This window comes from Paralichthys olivaceus, chromosome 16 (genome assembly GCF_024713975.1).
Source record: "Paralichthys olivaceus isolate ysfri-2021 chromosome 16, ASM2471397v2, whole genome shotgun sequence".
Lineage (NCBI taxonomy): Eukaryota > Metazoa > Chordata > Actinopteri > Pleuronectiformes > Paralichthyidae > Paralichthys > Paralichthys olivaceus.
In genome coordinates this window covers 6,460,225-6,483,450 of record NC_091108.1, presented here as the reverse complement: position 1 = coordinate 6,483,450, position 23,226 = coordinate 6,460,225, and the positions used below count along the sequence as shown (strand labels likewise).

At 42.2% G+C, this 23,226-nt stretch overlaps 2 protein-coding genes across 2 annotated transcripts in view; one reads left to right on the top strand and one right to left on the bottom strand.

The window, feature by feature from the left end:
* Positions 1–5: 5 nt before the first annotated feature.
* Positions 6–4,429, bottom strand: clul1 (clusterin-like 1 (retinal)). The gene is made up of 9 exons (XM_020109049.2): positions 4,281–4,429; positions 2,789–2,932; positions 2,455–2,603; positions 2,198–2,368; positions 1,333–1,771; positions 1,023–1,145; positions 713–927; positions 363–541; positions 6–225 (listed from the first exon to the last, which is right to left on the bottom strand). The coding sequence occupies exons 2-9, from the start codon at positions 2,889–2,891 to the stop codon at positions 210–212; spliced, it is 1,395 nt and encodes a 464-aa protein (XP_019964608.1). The 5' UTR covers positions 2,892–2,932; positions 4,281–4,429; the 3' UTR covers positions 6–209.
* Positions 4,430–6,475: 2,046 nt separating this feature from the next.
* The window catches only part of LOC109645615 (signal transducing adaptor molecule (SH3 domain and ITAM motif) 1), a 37,272-nt gene continuing 20,521 nt past the window's right edge, over positions 6,476–23,226 (top strand). Inside the window, exons 1-2 of the mRNA XM_069510725.1 lie at positions 6,476–6,744; positions 9,678–9,728. Coding sequence (XP_069366826.1) covers positions 6,738–6,744; positions 9,678–9,728 — 58 coding nt within the window. The 5' untranslated portion in view covers positions 6,476–6,737. The remainder of the gene's footprint in view (positions 6,745–9,677; positions 9,729–23,226) is intronic.

The window sequence follows — 23,226 nt, the reverse complement described above, 5'->3', positions numbered from 1 at the left end:
TTGAATTGAGTCACAATCAGGTTTTTATTTATTTACACCATTTGACAACAGGTGAGCGGTACATCGTCTTCTTTTTACATTCAACAAACGGCAGTAAGTGACATAGATCAGATGTATTTACATTTCAACGGGATTATTTCTACTTCACAGGAACACAGTCTAGTTCTGTTCGTAAAGAAGGTGCAGGTAAAAGCAGCTGTGCTGTCGATTTATTCATCCTCGTCACTGTGAAGACAGAATATATTTATGTCAGAATGTTGAGTTTATTAAAGGTTAATTTCAACTATTGAGAAAAAAAACAGTCTCACTTTTGTCTTAACTAATTCTGACAGGAAAGTCACTGGGGTCATTAAACGTCTCACCTGACCATCTCCTTGTATTTGTCCAGAGCCTCCTGGGCCACGTACTGGATGAAGGCCGGGTCCTGCGGCTCCAGCTCCCCGGGAACAGAGAGGATGAGCAGGGGAGAGTTCAGGATGTTCACCTCCACCTTGGTCTCAGAGACAGACCCGTTCTGCTCATCCTGTCCCTTTGGTGCCACCTTGAGAGGGAAAGAAGTATTGTCAAGAGTTTATGTAGCTCACTCTCTTGGCTATTATTGGATGTTGACTGGCTGATGTTGTGAAAGTTATAGATCAGTTTTTGGTTTTGATTATATACATCATAGTTTAAAGCTCCTACAGAAAGTTTCCACTCGGTGTATTTCTCTCACCATGGAGATGCTGAAGATGTTTTCAGTGGGGCTGCTGTTGCTAATGGCCTGAGACACCCAGCTGAACTCAGCAGCCATGTCACTGAGCCAGTTTACCGTCTCGTCTGTGTGACGCTGGACGATGGACAGGATCTCATCATACTGCTCTTTGGACACGTCCACCAGCTGGGACACCTCGTCCAGCTCCACGTGCAGCTCACGCACACTGGGACACTCTGAAGAACAGGAGGAGGAGGTTTGGTCAGATGAGATGGGTGAGGAGGTTTCAGCAGAAGTAATAACAGGTGGGGGTGGGATTGGGGTGCCTCACCTGTGAGCAGGGCTCCCTGACAGACCTCACACTGGCTCTGGAGCTGCCAGCACTCCGAGGTCTGTTTGCGAAGGTCTCTACACAACTTCTGGTTCCGCAGGAAGCGGGGGAAAATTGCCCTCTCTGCAGCAAAGAGAAGAATGTTGCATATGAAAAGTTGTGGTGAACTTAGTTTTTGCAGGTTTAAGTCCAACCCACTAGTTTTCCATCATGTGCCACAAACACTTTCCAGAATTTCCAGACTTTTACTCCATCTAATCATGGAAATTGCTGAGATCTTAAATTCACAGTAACTGTTGGGTCCCTCTACCTTTCTTCTTCTCTTCCTCCACTGCCCCATGGAGGTCATCGAACACCTGGGTCACCACGGCTCCGAATTCCTCCACCACGCTCTTGCCAAAGTCATAGAAGGAGTCCAGCACCTCCTCCAGGCCCACGCCCTGCAGGAAGCCAGAGTCTCGTCCTGGGTAGTAGGGGTCGGTGGTGCTCTCCTCCGTCAGCACGTTGCTGTTGTTCAGGAAGGTTTTCCGGAGGACTTTGTCCAGCCTGCTGCTCATCCTGGACACCAGAGCGACGCTGCGGTTCACCACCACGTCCACCTTGGTGATCAGGCGGTTGAAGGAGTCCTCGATGTTGTCGACCTCTTTGTCTGTGTTTTCGGGGCCCTGGTTGACCAGGATGTCCCCTGCATCCATGCGAGGTTCACGGGAGCCAAAGCGCCTGGAAACCCTGTGGAAAAAATTCTCCACCTACAATAAGATGGTTACTTCAGTTACTAAGAAGAGCACAAAACAAGACAGTTTCATATTAAGAGGCCACATGCAAAAATGTTGGGAAAAACAAAGGGGTGAGGCACATTTTGTCTTTTCTCTTTTTTTAAATCATTAATTGTGCTTCTGTTGGTTTATTTATAATCATATTTGAAATCATACAATAATAATAACAATCTACCAAAAAGTGAAGAGATCACATGAAGTGATTTTATTCATCTTTCATCTTAGTCGACATGTAAATGTGATGTCCACCTGAAACACCCCAGACGAGGAAGAGAGGATGGAGGAAGATGGGAGAAGGTGACGCTGACTAAGTGAACAGGATTCAGTTCAAACAAAATGAAGGGTTTCTCATTTTTCGTAGCTTTGTTGAAAGAGTGAAGTTCAGAGTTGTAGTTTTACCTTTGCTTTGAAAGTAGTGAACCCCCTGCGGCAGGTGGAGGTGTAGAAAGTTTTACAGGCATCCTCCAGACAGGGTCTGCACTCATCCCACTCAGACTGCAGGGAGTCTCTGCACTGCTCCTCCGCCTCCTCCAGCTTCTCTGTCACCTCCTTAGCCAGCTGGGCTGCCCCCTGGTGGGGTAGACAGAAGGTGCACTCAATATATTGTCCACATAGTTAGCATCTGTCTTTCGGTTGAAGGTCAATGTAACTCTCACCCTCTTCTTGTCGCTGCTGTGTCTCAGAGACTTCATGAGGTGCTCGTGTTTCTGCCCGTTCCTCCACATCACCTCCTTCATCTGCTTCACTCCATACAGAGCTCTCTTCACCTCCTCGTCCACCAGTTTCTCTCCATCCTCAGACAACTCTGCAGGAGAGAAGAGGATCAAGACCTGAGTGTAGAATCACATCAAGTACAGCATCACATCTATTCAGTGAATAATCAACATATACATGAGAATACACAGATGAATGAGGGACACTAATGTTGCAGTGCGTTGACATTGACTGCATGAGATGCAGATAAATCCAGATTCCTCTGTCCCGACTCACGTTTCAAAGTCTCCTCGGAGACGTCTTTGGGTTGATCCTCAGGGGCAGAGTTGAGGACGCCCAGTGTCACCACCACCACGACCAAGCCGAGCAGTAACTTCATCTTCAGGTCACAGTGTGAGATGATGATGGAGGAAACAAACTCTGAAAGCACATGACAGCTGTGTTACTGGTTTGTGTTTGTGTGTAGACTCAGTATCTTTTCCATATGGACACTCAAACATAAACATATGTTTGGATCAGGTGTCGTCTCATCTGGTCCACAAATCTGACAGGATGTGCAGGAACATCCTCACATGGTCATAAGTAGGTCTGCCACATGGTGGTGCTGCACATCTTTCTGCACCGAGACAACTACAGTCATCAGATGCCAGACAACATCTGGAGCAGAGACAGTTCAGAGCAGATTGTGAATAATCCCAGTTCTACATAAACAGTAGGAGCCATCTGATTGTGTGTTCAAGAACAGATTTGGAACAGAAGGTGAATAGAGAGTTATAGCATTTACTCTCTAATTACTTTTATTTCATAACTTCCACTTATTGTCTGTCTGTGTTGTGAACTAACTTAAAATAGGGTCAATGAGATGAAATGATTTCTTATGAGATAATCAAGATAAGACTTGTCGATGAAATACACCAAAAATAATTCATTTCTTTTAAAAGAGATGATTGTGTAATGAATCAAATTAAAAAAATTAAATAAGTAAACATGCCTGCTGCATCATTTGAACACAATGAAAATGGTACGAATCGTATTTCTCTCCTGTGAAGCTGTTTTTTGACCTCAAACACCAGAAGGAGATGAACAATAGGGGGCGATGCATCTAATAAGATACAGTCTAGGCACTAATCACAAGCTGTACTGATGAGTGGGCGCTCCACTGTGCCACAGGGTCATTTGCCATCAACTCACCAAAAAACTCTGCTCATCAGAAACCAAATGTATTTATATCATGTATTTAAAGTAAAACTCCCCTGACTCGCTCCACAGGGGGGCGCAGCCCCAGTTCAGCCACGCTAAGTTGCACAAGTTGGCATCCAGCAGGGATTTACAGCAAATGAGGATGTACTCATGTGCCTTATTTCATTATGGGTTTAAGTTGGATAAGATAAGCAGCCTGATTACATACTCACAACATATTGAACATGGATTTATAACAGTCTGTAAGATGATGAAGAAGCTGGATGCACTCGTCTGAATGCGTTTGACCGCGACACACAATTTCATCCATGAACATAATTTCAAGGATGCACAAATTGCCAAATCCATTATCTATCTGTCTAATAAAACAAGAACATTTAATTATCGTGTTTTAAAATAGGTTGGAACATTATGTTTACTGTCTGTAAACGTCCCTGACGGATAAATATTCATTAAAACCACATCACCATGTCAGGAAAAATCTAATAAAACATATTAAAAGCAGGATTGTGAGAGATATCTAATAAAAAAGTGCCTAACAGTAACCACGACAACAAATAAAACTCACCAGCAGATGACAGAAGCTGCTTCTCGTCCTGCCGGAATAAACAAAGTGCTCCGTGTTGACAGTCTGAAGGTGTCTTGACCGGGCCAGGTCTATTTGTGCTCTTTCCCCTCGGCTTTATCCTATTACTGTCTTTACTTGATGCTGCTGCTCGTTAATCCAGCCCTGGTTAGCTGCTGCTGCTGCTGGAGTGTTTTGCATAAGAGGATGCTTCGTCATGTCAGACACAGTGTTTACACCTTGGAAACATGCATTTGGTTGATCTGTGGCAGGGGAAGCAGCTTATGTCACACAAGACTAGTCCTGAAGCCAAAGTACAGTTGAGATTAAACTGATAATCAATTAAAAAGGTTCAACTGCATATCACAACAGCTTTGCACCATACTGTTGTTTTTCACATGCAGAAGTATTCTTATAATACCTGTGTGCAACAGGTTTTGTGTTAAATTAATCTATCCATACACCGTGTTGGGTTGTTTAATGTGTCACGTCTTAAATCATCCCCCAGTGGGAATTATTTAAGGCGACACACCCACACAGATCTGAGCCCTAACGTGCACAGAAGCTGTGTCATCAACTCATATTGTTTCCGGTGTGTGATTGATTGCGGTGTTTGTCAGTGTGGGATCATTGCTACGAGGCAGCAACACAACATGAAGTGATCACATGATGAAGTCTGTTTTGGGCCTGAGCCTCGTGCTGATCTCATAAGAGCACGGACACTTTGAGCTGCTGTGAACGTGCAACCAAAGCTTAGTCATGTAAAAACAGCTGATGGGCGACTTCTGTGTAAATTATAGAGGACTGATAGAATGACATTTGCCAGATCTGGACCACGAGTCAGCCATATTACAGCATGTCAGCCAGATGCGGCTTGGATTTGTTTGGTGCTATTTGGGTCACATTCACCATTTACCACTTTAGGGTCACATCTAGATTACACCTCACCTCTAGCACCGCAAGAGGTCCACATTCCATTTGGGATTTTAAGCCACATTTGCTATTTTACAGTTTAAAATTTGAGGCTCACACTCATTTTGTCCGGGCCACAAGAAGTTTCAATATTTTCATTGATTTGTCAGAGAATAATTCATGGATCATCATTTTAAAACAGGCATATATGTGGGGGACTGGTTTTTTTCACTTTGGGGCAGACCTGGATCTAGTGAAGTTAAAAATTATCATTCTTGTTGAAAGTTGTATTAAAAAGTCTTGTGTATATCTGTCGACTCTCAGCAGGAAGCTGTTTGGTGTCTCCGCTCACGATGGAATTTGAAGGACTCAGGGTGAGAGGGTTCTTCTTTCCTCATCTCCCTCAAAAAAATGTGCCCTCTTTTACTTTCTGTGACCCAGAAAACAAGATCCTCAGTGGACATTAACCAAAACCAGCCAGTCTGCATCCTCTCTGACACCTTGGACACCTGGTTCCTATAACACTGCAGGGAGAGGCCTTCTCCCACGGCTGACACGGCTGATCTAAACGTGAAACAGTTGGCAATTTAAAAAAAAAAGGTTTGGAGGCAACGTGCAGACACGTGATCACTCATTAATGTTGATCACAAAAACACCGGCAGACATTCAGCTGAAGTTGAGTTTGTGTCAATGTGCTGAAACTTCTTTGAGTTTTATAAGTTCTGTTAAGATGCCGCAGCAAAGAACCAGCTGCTGGTGATGTGGTTGTGTGGTGTGATCAAAGTGAGGAGGCCTGAAGAGATAAACAGGTGCAGAGGATAAACTGTTTCACTCGGGGGGGTGTTCTTTTTCCTCTCTGTAAATTGTTTAACGACAGCAGATACTCAAAATAAATATAAATGGTCATTTGACATTTATTTGTCAAGTTTAAGTTTGTTCTTATTTTCACTCCTTTTAGAATATGTAGAACAAATCATTTAACATTTCATTTTTACTTGTTTGTATAATTTGTTTTATGTTTGAAATAAATAAAATTAAAAAAAGCCCTGTATAAAAATATTATTATTGTTGTTGTTATTATTATTACTACTGTTAATGCCATTAATATTGTCATACATTAAAGTTATCACAGTTAATCCGAGCATCTGGCATCACACACACACACACACACACACACACACACACACACACACACACACACACACACACAGGGGTGCAGAGGAACACGTGGTTCCTCGGTGCAGCCCTCGGGGCGCAGCGCCACTTCCTCTCACTTTTGGATTCTCGTGGAGTTTGAAGCTGCAGCAGCAGAACTGAGCTGGACCTGGATACATCCTCACCTCAGCATCTCCTCTCGCACGTGCTGCAGGACCGTGTGGTTTTCTGCGGTAACTTCTGCCTGAACAAAGTTTTCTTCTTCTCTCTGCTGCAGCCTCTGAGCTCTGACTCCACCTGGACACGTCTCCACACTTTGGGCTCATGCCTCTGCGATGCTGTGGCTGTGACTCCGAGCAGCAGTGTGTCAGCGGTACAGTCTGGTGAAGCACAATGAAAGGTGGGTTCATTCAGGTTCTGTCAGCGGCTCTGCAGACCCGTTGATGACAGTGTGCATGAACAGTTGGGCTCCTCCGGCTCTTTGTTTGTCACCTCTGGACTCCTGCTCTCTGCCTGAGACGTGAGGAATGCGTGGGCTACAACTGAGTCCCACATCTGGTTTCACTTACAGGACTGTGTTGGGGATTGTTTTGCATCTGGCTGCTGCTGCACATCAAACGTTTACCTCCTCTGCACACACACACTTCAGCAGGATACTAGTTTGAGTCTCTTATATAATGAAATATAGAAATATTTTTAACAGACGTCTTTTAAATTGAGCTTTAAGACACAACGTCTTTTATTAATTTACCTATTTCTTCTTCTCAATCACTGGAGGAAACTGACCCAGACTTCAGTGCAGCACATGAGAAGTTCACCTCCTCTGTGCACAGACTAATCCTGGTTAAAACTTCACTGCAGGACTTAAGTTTTAGTCTCTTATGTAATAAAAACTTAAATTATTCAACCACACTACTTCTTCTTCTAACTTTAACACAGTTTCTCTTGTTTAAATGTGTCTTACTCTGAATCACTGGAGGAAACTGACCCAGACTTCACTGCAGCACATGAGAAGTTTAACTTCAGCAGGACACTAGTTTTAGTCTCTTATAAAATAAAATATATTATATTTTCACCAGACTTCTTTTGAATTTAACTTTAAAACACAATGACCCTTCTTAAAATGTGTCTTAACCAGAATCTGTGAAGAAAACACTGACTCAGACGTCAGTGCTGCACATGAGCAGCTTTATTGTGGTGTAAAACCCTTAATCCAATGACATGCAGCTTTACAACACATGGAAAATACAAAAGAACAAAATGTGCATGAGCAAAGTTTGTTTTGGTCCAGATGTGGTTCTCATGCAGTGGCATCTCACACACACACACACACACACACTCACACACACACAAGCTGTCTTACTTGAGAGGTCATCAATCTGTTGTTATCTTTTTATACAGTCTATGGTTGTTACCTAGAATGAACACCACAGGACTTCTGCCATCTTGTGGTTTGTGTTAGAATAACACTGCTCCTAACTGGGCATGGATGTGATGAACCACAATTGTTTTATAACCTTTGGAGAACTTTAAGTTCTTGAGCCTGAAGATGAGGTTTAAAGCTCCTTCTCTATAAACATGCACTTGTGTTGCATATTTCCCCCCATGGTGCATCAGAGCTTAATGCAGCGCAGCTTCAGAAAACATAATAAACATCTACATCAAAACACAAACGCAAATAAATAGAAAAGATGCTGTAGATATTCACAATATAACCAAATACTCACAGTATCCATTACAAGGACAAACACAAACATGTCTGTGGTACTTTTCATAAAAATGATGAGATATTGTAGTACATGTGAGGTCACAGGATGTTGAAGTCAAAGCTGAGTGAAAGTATGTTTTACAAGTGTGTTACTTGATAAATAAAATAAGTCATAATAGGTTCAATGACTTTATTTCTGTACGAAATCAGGCCAAACTAATTCATGAAATAAAATATTCACATAGAGTTCAGTGAAGGAGTCTAAACACAAGCCCGGTTTAAATCAAGATGCCAGAAACATCCTTTGACTTGCAAAGTGTTTCCTTGGACCAGATCCTGTGATGTTCAGTAAACACTTGAAGCATCAAGGCCCCAAACAACGAAAATCATCCCAACATCCAAATGACGTTTTTGACTTCACTTGGTTTTCAGCCCTTCGGGTAAAATGTGATGAACCTATTTTCCTTGAATGGCTCATGAAAAGCCAAACATAGTTATACGGTAACATTACTGTTGTAATGAGACACAGTCATGTTGCTTGGAAACACAAACAGGAAACAGGCTGTTGGGGGGATTTGTGAAAAACAAATTCCTGAGGTTCCGATTTTATTTACAACTCCTTAAGTCTTGATCGTGTGTGAACTCATCTGCTCTGTTATTATCTGTTGTTACACACAACAGTCCTTATGAGACTATGTCTTTGGGATATTTTCTTATTCCATGTGTGATGACACAGAGAGGAGCTTCGAACTCCTTCCCCACATTCAGCTGCTTGAAAGGAGACAACGCTCGGGGGATGTCAGGTCATGAGAGCTGGGAGTAATCCCTCAAAGTGAAAGACAGAGACTCAGGAGCGAAGTCCAATCAGAGTGAGACGGGGTCTTGTTTATTGTTTATGGCACAGAGAATGGATTCAGGGGTCTGTAACATAGAGATTAAACAAGTTATGTGTTATCACGGCCATGACAGGAAAAATCAATTGATTGTGAAACTTCATCCTTGACCTTCAGAAACAGCAGTTTGACTTTTTAGCTATTTTGTAGTTGATTTCCACCTCACCAGCTTTTTACCGGCGCTTTCAACCGCCTGCATCAGTGAATAGAATCTGCTGAGTGTGCAGAGAAGTGAGCAAAGCCCTTTCTGCGGATGAAGACTGGAACAGGTTCTGAAGAAAACTTGTGAAATGCACCGTGACTTCAGATTTGTTTCTTTGGTGTTATCAGGATTACTCGAAAACTACTGGAGGGATTCCAGTAAAACTTAATAGAAGGCATCATTCGTCATTTTTGTGAATGTCACATGGAATCATTTAGAAATATTTATAAAAAGCAGGCGTGTGTAGAACGCTGACATTTGGTGCAGATCTTGAAAATCATTCAGATTTTGTGAATCAATAATAATCAATCAAATGTTCCTCCACGTCAGAGGAGGGATATTTTTCCTGTGTCTACTACACTTTGTAAAGAATGTCAGTGTCTGTGGAATCAATGTAAATGCAATATGGTGATAAAGTGGTGATTAAGCACCAGTTATGTGCTCTCACAGTTCTCTATTTTAAATATTTTTAATAATATGACCTGCTCCTATCTTTAACCGATCCTTTAATTTCTGTGTTCTCCCTCCAGACGACTTTGCTGATGAAGAGGAGGTGCAGTCCTTTGGTTATAAGAGGTTTGGTAAGTATCAGGCGACTTCTTGATTTCCAGCAGCTGCAGCGTCGTTCACATCCCTCACGACACGAAAGGATATCAACTTTCCATATAACTGCATATAGGATATTTTCTTTAAATACAGTATTTTGCCTTTCTGTAACACGACCACAATAATTCCCTTTGGTTAAAAGAACACCACGCCTCATTTCTCAGAGTCAAACTTGTTTTTGGCCGCTGCTTTTATTTTGATTTCTCTGTTATAACAGAAGTGTGGTACAGGAGAGCGAGAAGCCACAGCATCCTGGGTGTTCCTGACCAGTCGGCAGAATTTACAACCTTATCTCCGAGTACTTTAGTTTCATTTGGCACAAAACTACACAAGATATCTTCATCTGAAACTGAAAGAATTAGTCCCATGATGGCTCGTGCTCATTTCCTTTTCTTCTAATATCCTGAATGTATCTGGTTTGCAGAAACTGCGAGGACCACAGCGGCCAGAATTTCCAGACAGGTTCTCAAATTTATACTATTATATATATATATATAAATATATAAAACTCCTCAGCACATTCAGAACTGATACATTAGCACATTCCTGGAGTTACAGCGGATCTCCTGACTCCAGCCACAGTCATTTCCACCAAGCAGAACTGCAAAATATACAAAACCTACAATCAAACACCTCAGACGTTTTTTGCCTGAGTGGTTGAATTTGGTCTCAAGAGACAGAATGTATCATTTATAGTAATTCAAACAAACAGTCACACTCTGCTTTATCTGAACTGATCATTGAAGGTCTCAGGCTTTTCTTACAGAGTCAGAATGAGCCAAACATCTCACATTAGCAAGCATTCAGTCCCTCAGCTGATAATGACTCAATCGATCCCTTTATATACCACTTATCCTTTAATGGTGATTAAATACAGGAGCCAGTCTCTGCCGACGTTCGCTGAGAGGTGAGGCACACACTGGACATGTCGCTATAGCCACTATATAACAGCAGTGACATAAAAAGACAAATAATCAATCACACTCACATTCACACCTTCAGGAAATCTAGAGTTTGCATGTAACCTCAGCAGCATGTCTTTGGACCGTGGGAGGAAGAACAAACCCACACAGACACAGCGAGAACACGCAAACTCCACACACGCAGTTACAATTTCAGGATTTTTGTCTTATTGTAGAAAAATGCTTTTTGTTTCTAGAGACTGTGATAATACTAAAGGTTGATTTTGATTTGATTTGATTCCTTTGTCTTTGGAGGACAGCCCAGAACCTGCAGTATTAAGAGTGGTTGTTGGTTCTCATTCATTTTCTACTACTACTCTAAAGCTGCTTTCAGACATTCACTGAACTCCAGAGATCCTACGCAGTTTCTCTGCAGGAGGTGTATATGCGAAACGTAAATGTCCGAGTGAGAGCCTCTGGAGTTTCTGCAGACTTTCTCCGCCTGGCCTTCTACTACAAACAAATAAAGTAAACTGTGTGATGATGGATAGCTGGACAGACACGATTGTAGAGCTCTGCACAGCAACATACTTTACATCCACTGAAGGTTGAATAAGACGTTCTGTAACTTGTTAATGCAAACCACTTTATTTGTTTTTTAATTTGCTGTGTGACGCAGCGTGCCCTCGTTTCTTGGACGTTTCATTGCTGCTTACATTTCTCTCTGTCATTACTCCAGTGTGATGAATCAGTGTCTCCCTGCTTCTGTCCCGGAGCAGAGATCCAGTTTCAACTCTCCGGGTTGAAATGGTCTCAGCTTCGTCTCAGTCCCTCTGGTTTAAGAGGTGTGTGAGAGCGTGTGTGTCGCTTCAGCTCTCAGCAGCCATATATCATGACGTGTGCGTCCACAGTGCGTGTCATCACATTCGTTTTACACATGTTCACATCTGTGCACATAAATTAGCGTGTGAAATTTAAATATATTGTATCCAGATTGAAATAATGGCTTGATAAGAATACTGCACTGACAATTAATCCTGTCAGTACTGTGTTCAGTACTACTAAACATAAGAAACTTCAGGGGACTGATTTCTATGAGTGTTTTTAATTTGGGGACCTTTGGGCCTTGGCAGAAGTATCCTATTGATTCATTCTTATTTCACAGGAAAACAGGCGTGTTTTACAAACTGTCAACCTGTAACGTCTCCACTACACATACTTGCTAAAGAAATATGTCGTGCTGCTTCTCACATGTCCACGTTGTGCAGAGGAATGAGGTCCCTGACTCATTTTGACATCTGCTTTCCACAAGAGTGAGTCCAAACCTGAGGAGTTGCTGCACTGCTTCCTGAGTCCTTACTGGAAGTTTACTCAAGTCTATAGAGAGGGGGGAGAGGGAGCAGGCATTGTGGGCCTTCACGACTGGACTGTGCTGTGTCAGCAAGGGTGAGGGAAGAGGGGGATGGGAAAAGAGAAAAATCCCGCTTCATGTGGAGACCATTATATGAAGGAGTTATTATTCATTTCAATAGTTTAAAACTGTCTCTTTATTCTAATCTTCCTCTGTGTTCACATTTTGTTTCCACTTTTACTTCTTGCCTGATTCACGGGAGCAACATTTGTCAACAGTTTCATTTTCATACGAGGAGACGCATTCCTTGTCCGACTTATTTTGGGAACAAAACAGCAAGTGGTTTTAATTTACAGGGACTTTATTACCAGAAAAGAATGTTTTCAGAGTGCCTGCCTGTTACTCACAGCCCCCTCCGGGGCCTGCATGCATGCAGTGCGTGTTCTGTTGTCCTAATAAAAGATTACTCGCTCGTGTTTTCAATAAAGAGCGGAGCCATTCTGCGGAAGAAGAGCGGCAGAAAACATTAAAGCCTCACAACGTTTATGTGGCAACAACAGCGGAGACGGATTAAACAACACAGAACGCTGCTGAGTTGACTTGTTGTTGATCTTATTCCAGTTCTGCAAAGTTTAAAGCAGAGGACTGTGAGCGGCCAGGAGGACACACGGTCAGCCCGGGATTGTCCAATTACAGACAGGGAGGAATGCATCCCAGATGAGGCACAAATCACTGTTAGTGCCGAGACAGGCAGACGTAGGTCAGCTGTAAGTCGGGTGAACTGACCCCTGCACTTAAGAGCAGTCCTTTGTTTAAGTCTTCATACAACTGATAGTAACTCAGTGGCAGATGGTGATAAGACATGAAGTCTGGTGCAGTTCATCTCACCCGTCAGCAGAGGAATGTGTTCACATCTGCTGAACATGAGACCGACTTATAAAATATCATAAGAGACAATTACGACTTGGGGGAAAGTATTTCAGCGGGGAATGACTGAACCCAGGAGAGTGTCAGCACAATTGGGTTTGGAGGTTTTCTGGAGTTTGCCTTTCACATAGGAACAATGCAGCAGGAGATTTTCTGGAGTATTCAGGTGACGGGTGACGTCTGGGAAGAGCTTTGCAAGGTGAATCCTCTGGACAAAACCCTGCTGTATTCTCACATGGGCTCACTTTGACTTTAAGTTTCACGCTCTCACATACAGCCCCTCCGTACGATTTCAGGAAAGTAGCTGGAGTTCAGTACATGTCTGAAAACAGTTTTAGTGACAGTTGTGCAGAGACAACAGAATATTAGCATTCCTACAAATTCTAATCATTCTGGACAATTCTATCAGGGGTACCAGCACAGGAAGCACGTGTCCCTTATGTAAGCACAGTGTGTCCGAGTATTTTCCCACACTGCTGCTATACTGGCAGCTATACTGGTAGTTTATTCCCACAAAGAGCAGACAATGTTTCCATGCATTGAATTTCACATTCAAGTCCAAGTTCCTCATTAAAGAGAATCAGGAGGAAATTGGCTTCTATGATCAGCCTTTGTCCATTTTGTTTTTAGGTATTGAGTGAAATGGAGAACAAGTATGTGCTGCAGCTTCACAGGGGATTGAGACAAGCGCGACTGGTTGTCGTGAAGTTGTTGGTCCAGCGTGTCAGGGGACGTCTGCATGGTTGAAAATGTCTTGACTTCCCAATTTCTGGCAACCGAGTGCCTTCTGAGTCGTCGAATGTTTCGTGTCATAGAAGAAAATCGAATCCTGTTGGGACTCAGTCAGTTTGTGGGAACAGTGTTTGCAGGTGGTGAGTGGTCACACAGTGTGTCTCACTTTCATACAGTAGACTGGAGTTAACAATTCATCTTTGACGTCTTCAACCATAACCATTAGTTTAATGCACAATTTCTCACAATCATAACACAAACTCTGCCCGGTTCCTCTGGGGCACAAGTCCAGGTCCATCTTCTCTGGTGAGTGTCACAGCTTCTGGCACTGATCTCCTGAGCCACCTCCACACCTCTGTCTCCTGCAGCTGGATGCAACCACGCACACCCTCATGGCGAAGGCTGAACCACCATGACACGGTCTGGTCTATGGAGGACATCCCATATGTATCACCTGCTTGTCCCGCCTGTACTTCAACATCATTAGATACTTCTAGCTGCTGCACTCACTAAATTCCAGTAACTTGGGATTTGTTGACCCAAGAACGATCTAAAAATTGAATCCTCTGTCGCTCAGGTTGTATTTGTTGGTTGCGTTTGAAGCTGCCTTTGAATTGGGACAGTCTTCTGAAGGATGCAGCCCCTGAATGCTCACAAAGCTAATGTCAGTGAGAAAGATATAAAACAAGACAGCTGTAGAGTAGCAGAGGAGCTTCTGTCAGTCAGTTTATATTTAGCCGTAGTTGTTTTGACGAAACTCAGCTTAACCATCTCATCAAACCTCCCTCGTGTCCCAGAGGGAGACGTTGGTCAACGCTAATGACCTGCCTGCAACCTGCTGTCGTCTGATTGGGTGTTTTCTCTCACATAATGGATGCTGAGACCTCCAATCACAGCAGGTTTTGGCTCAGTCGCAAAAACAACACACACAATATTGGAAGCATCTCACTCCCATTTTCTGTCCGACAGGCTGTGTGAGCAGGTTCTGCTCAGGGCTCTGCAGCAGTATTTCACTTGATGGAAGTCTTCTGGCTCCTGATGTGGCCAACATCAACCCTGCTGCTTCCTCTCATTGAAAAACAACAGACAGCGAGAATGAAACGTGTGTTTTTCTTTGTTCTGCCGTGAGTCGCGGTACTTCTCCAGCTTGCAGACCAGGCTGCGGTTGCGTTGGTTGCTCTGGCTGTGATTTCGTTGGCCCCGAACCAGAACACCCCACAGTGTTTTTCTTGTTTAAGCTTCAGTGCTTTTATTTTTTTGGAGATATACTGAAAAATGTCTGCATGTTGCAATAAGAAATCAGCCACGTGAGCTTTTTCCATCGTCTCAGCTCTTGAGCGTTTCAACCAAGGGTTCAAGTCTTGCGTGTGTTTGTGTATTCACATCTGTTCATCTGCTGCAGAAGGATATTACAGAAACACTCAGTCCTCTCTGAGCATATACTCAGATAACTTTTATGTCTGCAGGATTAACTGCACAGTGTTAATAGTTTAGTTCAGTAGTTCAGTGGTGGTTCACCCACATTTACTCTCTCACCTCTTGAAATATCATGAACAGTTTAGGCGAAACTTGGACAGATTTAGAGTTGGCATTTCTTAGATTTCCGCTCTGGTCCTGTGGAGGTGAATGGAATTTCACTTATTCAGCCTAAAGTATTAATCTGTTCTCTTTGGAAATACAAGAGCATCTTGTCTTTCAAATAAAGGAAATAACTACATTTCTTCTTTTTCCAGTGAGGTTTTGACAAAGTGGCCAGTTTGACTTTCTGGTTTGCAGGATGTTTTATTTGTTGCCTCTTAGCTTCACTATACTTGATGTCTGTGAAATCACAAGATTAATGAGGTTACTGTGTAAAGGAACGTTTCAGTTGAATGATAATTATATTGGAATTTTTATTAGCCTAAAGACTTCCCTTCTTTTACCTCTTTCAGGGAGGTTATGTTTCCATCTGTATTTGTTTGATAGTTTGTAGGATTACGCAAAAGGTACTGGGCAGATTACCATGAAAGTTTGAAGGATGGAGTGTACATCAGGAAAGAATCCATTACGTGTTTGTATATGTTTTATATTTTCTATAATTTTCTTAAATATTGTGAGGTATAATGAGATATTTTTCCCTGGGGAATAATACATTGATATCGATGAGAAAAAAATCAGGCACATTGAACTGAACTGCTGGGCCTTGGCGGAGGTTTGTGATCTACTGAGGGCCATTCTAGTTTATATGGTGATCAATTTTAATATGGCATCAACTTATAAGAAGTTCAATAATACACATCATAATGCTTCTTCTTGTTTCAACATGGACCACAGTGAGATACCATCGTCTCTGTGGTCGGCATCTTTCACCATCAGAGGAACCAGTTGGATCCCCAGTGTGTGGTTTTATTGGCTCTTCTGGGTGATGGAGCTTGAAAGTGCTGTGTAGTGATGGGATGGAGCCTAGCACAGACACAGGCTGATGAAAATTAGGGCTCAGTGATGATTGCTGTTGATTCAGTATCATAAGTGCTTCCACGAAGGGCCACCCAGCAGGCGTGACCACACAAAAACCCCACTGCACAGATGCTTTGCAAAGTTAACTCCAGGGTTACTCTCTGCACCAGAGCAGCGGTTTTGGGCTCATGCGTGTGTAATGAAATATTCTTAAACCCACATGAAAAAACACGTCTCAGTGTATTTGTGTTCATGTCAGTGTGGTGAAGTTGAGAATAGGAAGAACCAGGCTTTTCCAATGTCTTGCAAGACGCAGACAATTCTCTATGGGAGCCATTATGAATAAAATGGTTGAATTGTTTGGTTGATCAAACTTATATAATCCACATGTGTCGCACGTTTTCCCTGTGAATAGTAAAATTAGTTGGATAAAAATGGGATCTTGAGAAATAACGATGTCAGAGCTGCAGCACGATGCTTCGTGGATGTTTCAGTCCAAAAATACAACATCCTGTCAATTCTCGCTTCAGTAGAGCCTCATGTACACTTTGCTTAACCCTGTGGTCGCAGCCTGTCCAATGTCCCATTCTTTTATAACCATGTTTCATATGTTGGCAGATTATACATCTCAGTTGTAGAGCCGGATAATACTGTAAAGCATAAAACAGATTTTACTTTTCAAGGTAACACAAACAAATCAGTCCAGCTGCTCCTGTAGAAGCAGATATATGATTCAGCAGAGACTTTTGTTTGCTGCATTTCTGTGCATCTGACACTTCACAAGACAAGCTCATGTTAATGTGATGCAACTGAAGTGCTGAAAGTAAGTGAGGATCAATGACCGACCCCCGCTTCACTCTCTCTCCGAGGTTCACATGGTCCTGTTTTACGTGAAATGACCTCATTCCAACACTGGAACATGAGCAGGAGGAGCCAGGGGGGCTCTTGTTCTCCACTCACGCTAATAAAGTTAGTTTATGGCTTCTATATTTTTCTGCATTTGAACATGTAAGTTGTGGTAATCGAGAAATTTCTTTGTCAACAGAATGTTCTTATTGTAAAGACGCACAAGTGCTTTTTAGTCTGAGATATTTGTTCTTGGGTTGAAAAGTTTCCGGTATAAATGATTAATTAATTACTGATGTTACAGTCAACGCAACAACTCTGCTACGGATACGCCTGACGTCCACACTACTCTAAAGTTTCAAAACCGATAAAAGTTTGGAAAAGCTGCTTGCCTCGTTTTAGTTTGAAAACTCCGGGGCTCCATGTAGCCCGATAGACCCTGTTTAGTGGAGCCATGGTATTTTAATGTTGAGTCATGATTTTTTTTTTTTTTGTTGGTTTGGGCCCATCTTAACGGCACCAGCATGTCACATGTTGAAGTATGTTTGAAGTGTATTTCTGGAATACAACTTCTCATAAGTCAACAAGCGCTGTTTGTATGAAGTGTACTTGCATGGCCCTGCTTTAAACACATTCCTTTTTAATAGTGTAGATGCAGGTGCTTGTTGAGTAACACTTTACAGCTTTCACTGGGAATATTAATTCTCAGTTACATTAAAAAAATCCTTCCTGTCAACACCAGCTCTGCTTTCAGGCTCACCGTGGATCTACATCACACGTTTTATTCCATCAGTAGTTTTGATTTCTCCCCCTGATGCTTGTGCCAGCAGATGTGACTCCAAATCTTTATCTCCTAACGACACCAAGCACTGCCAAAGTAGAGACGTACACAGTGAGGCTGAATTTCAGTCTTTAACGGAAACTGCTGACTGCAACTGAAAGACTTTTTTTGATATCTAATCCTGCCTCACAAAATATCCCTGAATACAGTGGCCCTGCTCCGTTTATGAGGCACACTAGCGCGCTTGAAAGTCTGTCTCTTGAGATTTCGATATATGACCTATATGTCATGTCTGTCTTCCTCTAACCAAACGCAGATGGTTTGATAACACCAGCTCTGATCAACTCCATGTCCTCTGCTTCTTTTAATAGTCCATCTGACTGTTTTCGCTACCAATTAGACTCCGTTTGTGCCTTTTAGCACTTTGGGGTTTAAAAAAAACCAGCAGCCTGCTCGGCTAATAAGAAATGCCCCATAAAGTTTTCCCCCAACAGTGCGCTATGTCTCACCGTGGGATGCCATTTTTCTCTGTTTGCACGGTTCTGTCAGTGGATATTGTTTCCAAGTGTTTCTTTCTTGATGTTGCACAACCTCCATGGGACTTGGAATTATGCAGTTATATAAACTTTGCACTGAGGAGCATGTGGTGATAAGAAATACTGATAAAAACTTTAGTAGTTGTAGTGTTGATTCTTCCAAAATTGTATTTATTAATCTATTGATTGCTATATACATCTAAAAATATTAGCCAGAGATCCATATATTTTTACAGATTATTGCGCTGGGGAGGAAAGTTGAATCTGTCCGCCCTGTCCATTTGTTTGATTGTTTTATCGTTTGTTCTATTACATAAAAATGACTGAACGGATTTCAACAAAACTTGGTGGAAGGATGCAGAATGTGTCAGGGTGCATATCCAGGATGTTTAAGTTCACTTTCTTTAACAATCGTTGAGTGTGTGAAATTAGCTTGATTAGATTTAAGGGGACTGTTGCCTTTGCTGAGGTACACGCTCTACTGAGAGTCATTCTAGTTGCATACTTTTTTTAAAAAGACCCTCCACAGTGGTAGATATTCAGTTATTCCACCACACGCACACAAAAGTTACCTTCAATGAAAATATATATAAATGAGATTAGTTGATGCTACAGCCAAATACATGCAAGACCAGATGAGTGGAAGTCCCTCAAATCAGTTACGTGATGCGTGATGGACGTGTGAGGAGATTGTTCCAGAGATTTTTCAAAAAGCACCACAAAAATGTATCTGGGGTGAGAAGAGATTAAAAGATCCTTAACTTCTTTCCCCCAAAGATTCAGACTACCTTTCCTTTCTTCAAGTCATTTCTTACAGTTTGTAAGTTGTACAGATGCATGTATAGTATGAACCTTGGTTTTCCACAAAGAGAAGATACCTAGTGTCCATGCTGTATATCCCAGTGTAGTGTTTATGTGCTCTGTAGCCAAGGTCCATCAAAGGGCACTTTTCAGCTGCATCAGCTTTAGGCAGCATGTGCTTGTTTGCATGTGAGTGTATGTGTGTAATGAGGGTATCGCATCCTGTTCAGACATGCAGCCATCCATATGTTGTTTTTCTCAAAACAACTTCATTTACAAACCCGTGGCTGTAAACTAACGTGAAGGAAGTGAGTACCAGCTGAGAAGGTTTCTTATAAAAACACTCAAAATAGCCCACTGTCAACGTTGGCCCTTTTTTCTCATGATACTTGGCACGAAGGGCTGATGTATCAAATGTTTTCATGTCTTCTTTTGATTTGGCTCCAGCGTAACAAGGTCCAGATGTTGCAGGGGACCAGGCTTATTTTAAAGTGTCATAAACCTGTTAGCAGCAAGCAAAGAAAAAAGAATCACACGCTAGGCATGCAAGGCTAGCTCAGCAATTCATGGAAGCTAATGTCTGAGCAATTTGTCACAGTAGTAACTTCCCCTGTTGGAGAGTGTTTACTTGTTAACATTCCAGTTGGCGACTGTTATTACTGGGGTGGCTAAGAGGGCCAGAGGAGCACACCACGACCCCAGAGCACCTTCTTAGCCCAGGGTTCAACACGGTCAGAGGTGCTGCTCGCCACTTCATCAAGCACAGGCTGCACTTAGAGGCAAGATAAATAAAATGACCAGTCTTATCTGTCTCTATTACAGTGGATCACAATATAGAAAAACATTAATCTACAAAGTCACTTTATTTTCCCAAAATTCAAGTGTAGAACATGAACACATCTGCTGACACTGAACTCTGGATAGAAATACAGACTTTCTTCTAAACAATGATAAGTGATCGCCCATTCCTAAGCAGTGACCTCCCAAATGATTTGAAGTAGAAATCTGTGTGTGCATACACTTGATAGAGGACTTGCTCTAGGGGTAGAAATACGGGAGTGTGTTCAGATTTGAAAGTAAAGATATCCTGAAATGAATATCTCAGGTGTGAACGCTGCCATCTTGCACCAATGACATCATTTGGAGCTCGAGTCTGCGCAGTAATAATAGTGGTACGGAGCTGTGATATTGAGGACATGCCAATAAACATGCGTAACTTGTTATTTGAAAAAGAAAATAATGTCTCTGAATATTATACTTCATCCTCAATGATGTAAAAATTTCATTTTACTTCCATTTATTGTGTCTACTTGTATGTGTGGTCTTGGTTTGTTGAAGCAATTCTCAAGTTTATCTGTTTCAATATTTCAGATTATTATATTACAGAAATTTCTGAAACTTGAACCGCAATTAGATGTAATTGTAGTTTTGACAGTTTGTAGACAGATACCACATAATGTTGTGTGTTCCTATTGGAAATGTGAGACAAAAATGCATCATTTGGAAGAATTGTAATGTTCGGCTCCATCCAGGTGGAGCGGAGAGCCATGGCCTGTCTATGACTGCTGGTGTCTGGCTTGGGATCATATTTAGCTTTCATACATAACACAAAATGGAAGGTTAGGAAGTGAAGGGATTTCTGCGGTAGCTAACAAGTTACTGTATATACCATAGTATTAACACTCTGCACAAAGGGTCTTCACACAAAAAGGCTCGAGTCCGTACAGGCTTTCTTTGTGTTGCCATGGAAATTTCCACTGCCAGCCAGGAGTGAGACGGGGCATGCAGGCGAGTCTAATGGCAGGTACATGGAATAAGGGAATAAGTGTTGAGATTTTTTTTTCTTTGACTGACTCAGAGACCAAATGAAATACAGCTGTTTTGCAGACACCACACTGGACTGCCCCCATCCTCCTCTCTGTCTCCTTTCTGTTTCTCTTTCTTACTCTACCTCTTGTGACCACAGCTGACTACAACTTCTTCTCAGTAACAACAAAGAGCAATTTGCAGAATTTGCTGTGATGCCTCTGACCAGTCTGTGATATGCACAGCTGCTGACAGTTGTTTCTCCAAAGGCTACTCAGTCAACAAAATCCTGTCTCCACTTCCTCCCACTATCCAGAAATTAAGCCAAAATATACTGGATACGAGTGCTGCTGACTTCCCATTTGGGGCCTGAGTCCACGCAGTAGCGATCTGGGGAGCTTGATCAATAGCAACTCAGTCTAAGCTGCCATCATGAAGGAAAAGGAAACATTTATTTGTGGTGCACAGTGACTTTTTAGTTAGATCCATGTCCCCTCCACTAACATGGAGGAGGCAGGGTATAATACATATAGTGCAGCCATCCACCAGGCGGTGATCAAGATACTTTGGCTTCACTTTTTTAGGGGATCTGTCATGTTGTCCATCTCAATAAACAGTCTATGGGCAGAGCAGTGTTTCAGCTAAATGCTAATCTTGTCATGCTCAAGATTGGCAGCTAATTTGCTAATCTCTGTTAAGCATGTTGCTAACAATCAAGCATCAAAAGCTATTGGTCAAGCATATTGGCAGGACCTTGATACCGAGGCTCCGCTGCCCAATCACTACTGCGCCTGCACTGGATATAAATAACGTCAAAAGCTGCGAAGGCTGCACCTTAATCCTGGATATTATAGCTTTATTTCTTTTACACAACTCGAGGAAGTGGAGAACGAATCACTATATCAAAGCAGAAACATGCCAAAACAACAGGGAGTACATGGTTGTCACTGGACTGTAATATAGACACAGTATCCTTCAGCATACCTCTGCTCTTTTAAGGCTCTTATGACATTTATGTACCTCTCGGGGATTACATGGCAGGATTCCAGCCTGTTGATTGGGACGTCCTGGCCGCTCTTCAAATTCTGAACAGCCACAGTCCTCCCCATGTTCTGCACCCGGCAGTTTGGTTGAGCAATGTGTTTTCATTCAGCTCATGTTACATGTTTGTGCCAGCTTGTTTATGTACTGCAGTAGTCGATGTGTAGACAGCACGAGGTCACAATGGTCATATGCATATGATGTAAAATATATCATTTCATTTTTTATGTTCCTTGGTTTTTTTCGTTACCATTTTGAAAAGCTGTCTGATTGTTTTTGTTGAAGTGTGTTTGGATTATCGTCAGGATAATGGGCAGTACCTCGTCAGTCTCAGACATGACAAAACAAATCATAGTGTCTCAGTGTATTTCTATCTATCTAGTCTGTGTAACAGAATACCTCGGAAGTGTTTCCTCTTCATCAGTCTGCCACATCGCTGACAGAAGTGGTGTTAAAGCAAAATCCTTTGGAGGGAGCAGAAACCCCTCCTCTGTCAAACAGAGGGGAAATGTTGTGTCCCTTGACTGAGCTTCTGGCTGCTCTGTCCAGGATGAATTTCCATGTCTGCTCAGTCGAAGTATCATCACTTTAAGAACATGACAGTCTGGGTTTGTAACCTGTCCTTGCCAAGTTATGTAACACTGTGTGTGCTTAATAGGGACAGTGTTAACTGGATGACCATTTAAGTTTGTGCAGAGACTAAATATGCTTTTGGATTATAGTCCTGACATCCATACCATCCATACATCCATTATCTATACTGCTTATCCTGGAGCTAATGACATTGGGCAGCCTGAAACATTTTTCCATTGTGAGCAAACTACTTTCCCAAAGGTGACTGAGCGTTTTCCATATATGTTTTGGGCAGTTTCTAAAATTTACTTTACCTTTAACACTCATCATTTTACTAAGCTTTTGAGTGTTGATTACTCACATAACCACATGAATTATTGCATGCATTACACTTTAGGGTTTGACTCTAATTATCTATAAATAAACCAACGTACCTTGGATATTTTTTACCATTTTATGCCAAGTTCGACAGGGTGGGAGACAGCTGAGAGAGGCCCTGTTCAGAGTTGGTATTAAAATCTGTCCTGAGAGATCCAATCTCAAGTGGGCAGTGTTTAGTATGTGTGTCCTTGCTCTATATGCAAATAAGCAAGTACATAATTTCTTCACAAAGGCCAAACGATTTTGTTTTTACCAATTCTGAGTATATATGAGTATGATGTGACTGTGTTTGTGTGTTGGCATGAGCGAGTGAGAAGGAGAGGTAGAGAGAGAGGAGTCAGGAGGGGCTGAATAAATGTT

What these genes read in the sequence shown, in the direction of transcription:
- clul1 (XM_020109049.2), bottom strand. Translation starts at nt 2,891, where the DNA reads ATGAAGTTACTGCTCGGCTTGGTCGTGGTGGTGGTGACACTGGGCGTC. An exon ending in TCACTACTTTCAAAGCAAAG is followed by an intron (nt 1,772 to 2,197) that starts GTAAAACTACAA and finishes ATCTTATTGTAG; the next exon opens with GTGGAGAATTTTTTCCACAG. An exon ending in TCAGGGAGCCCTGCTCACAG is followed by an intron (nt 928 to 1,022) that starts GTGAGGCACCCC and finishes CCTGTTCTTCAG; the next exon opens with AGTGTCCCAGTGTGCGTGAG.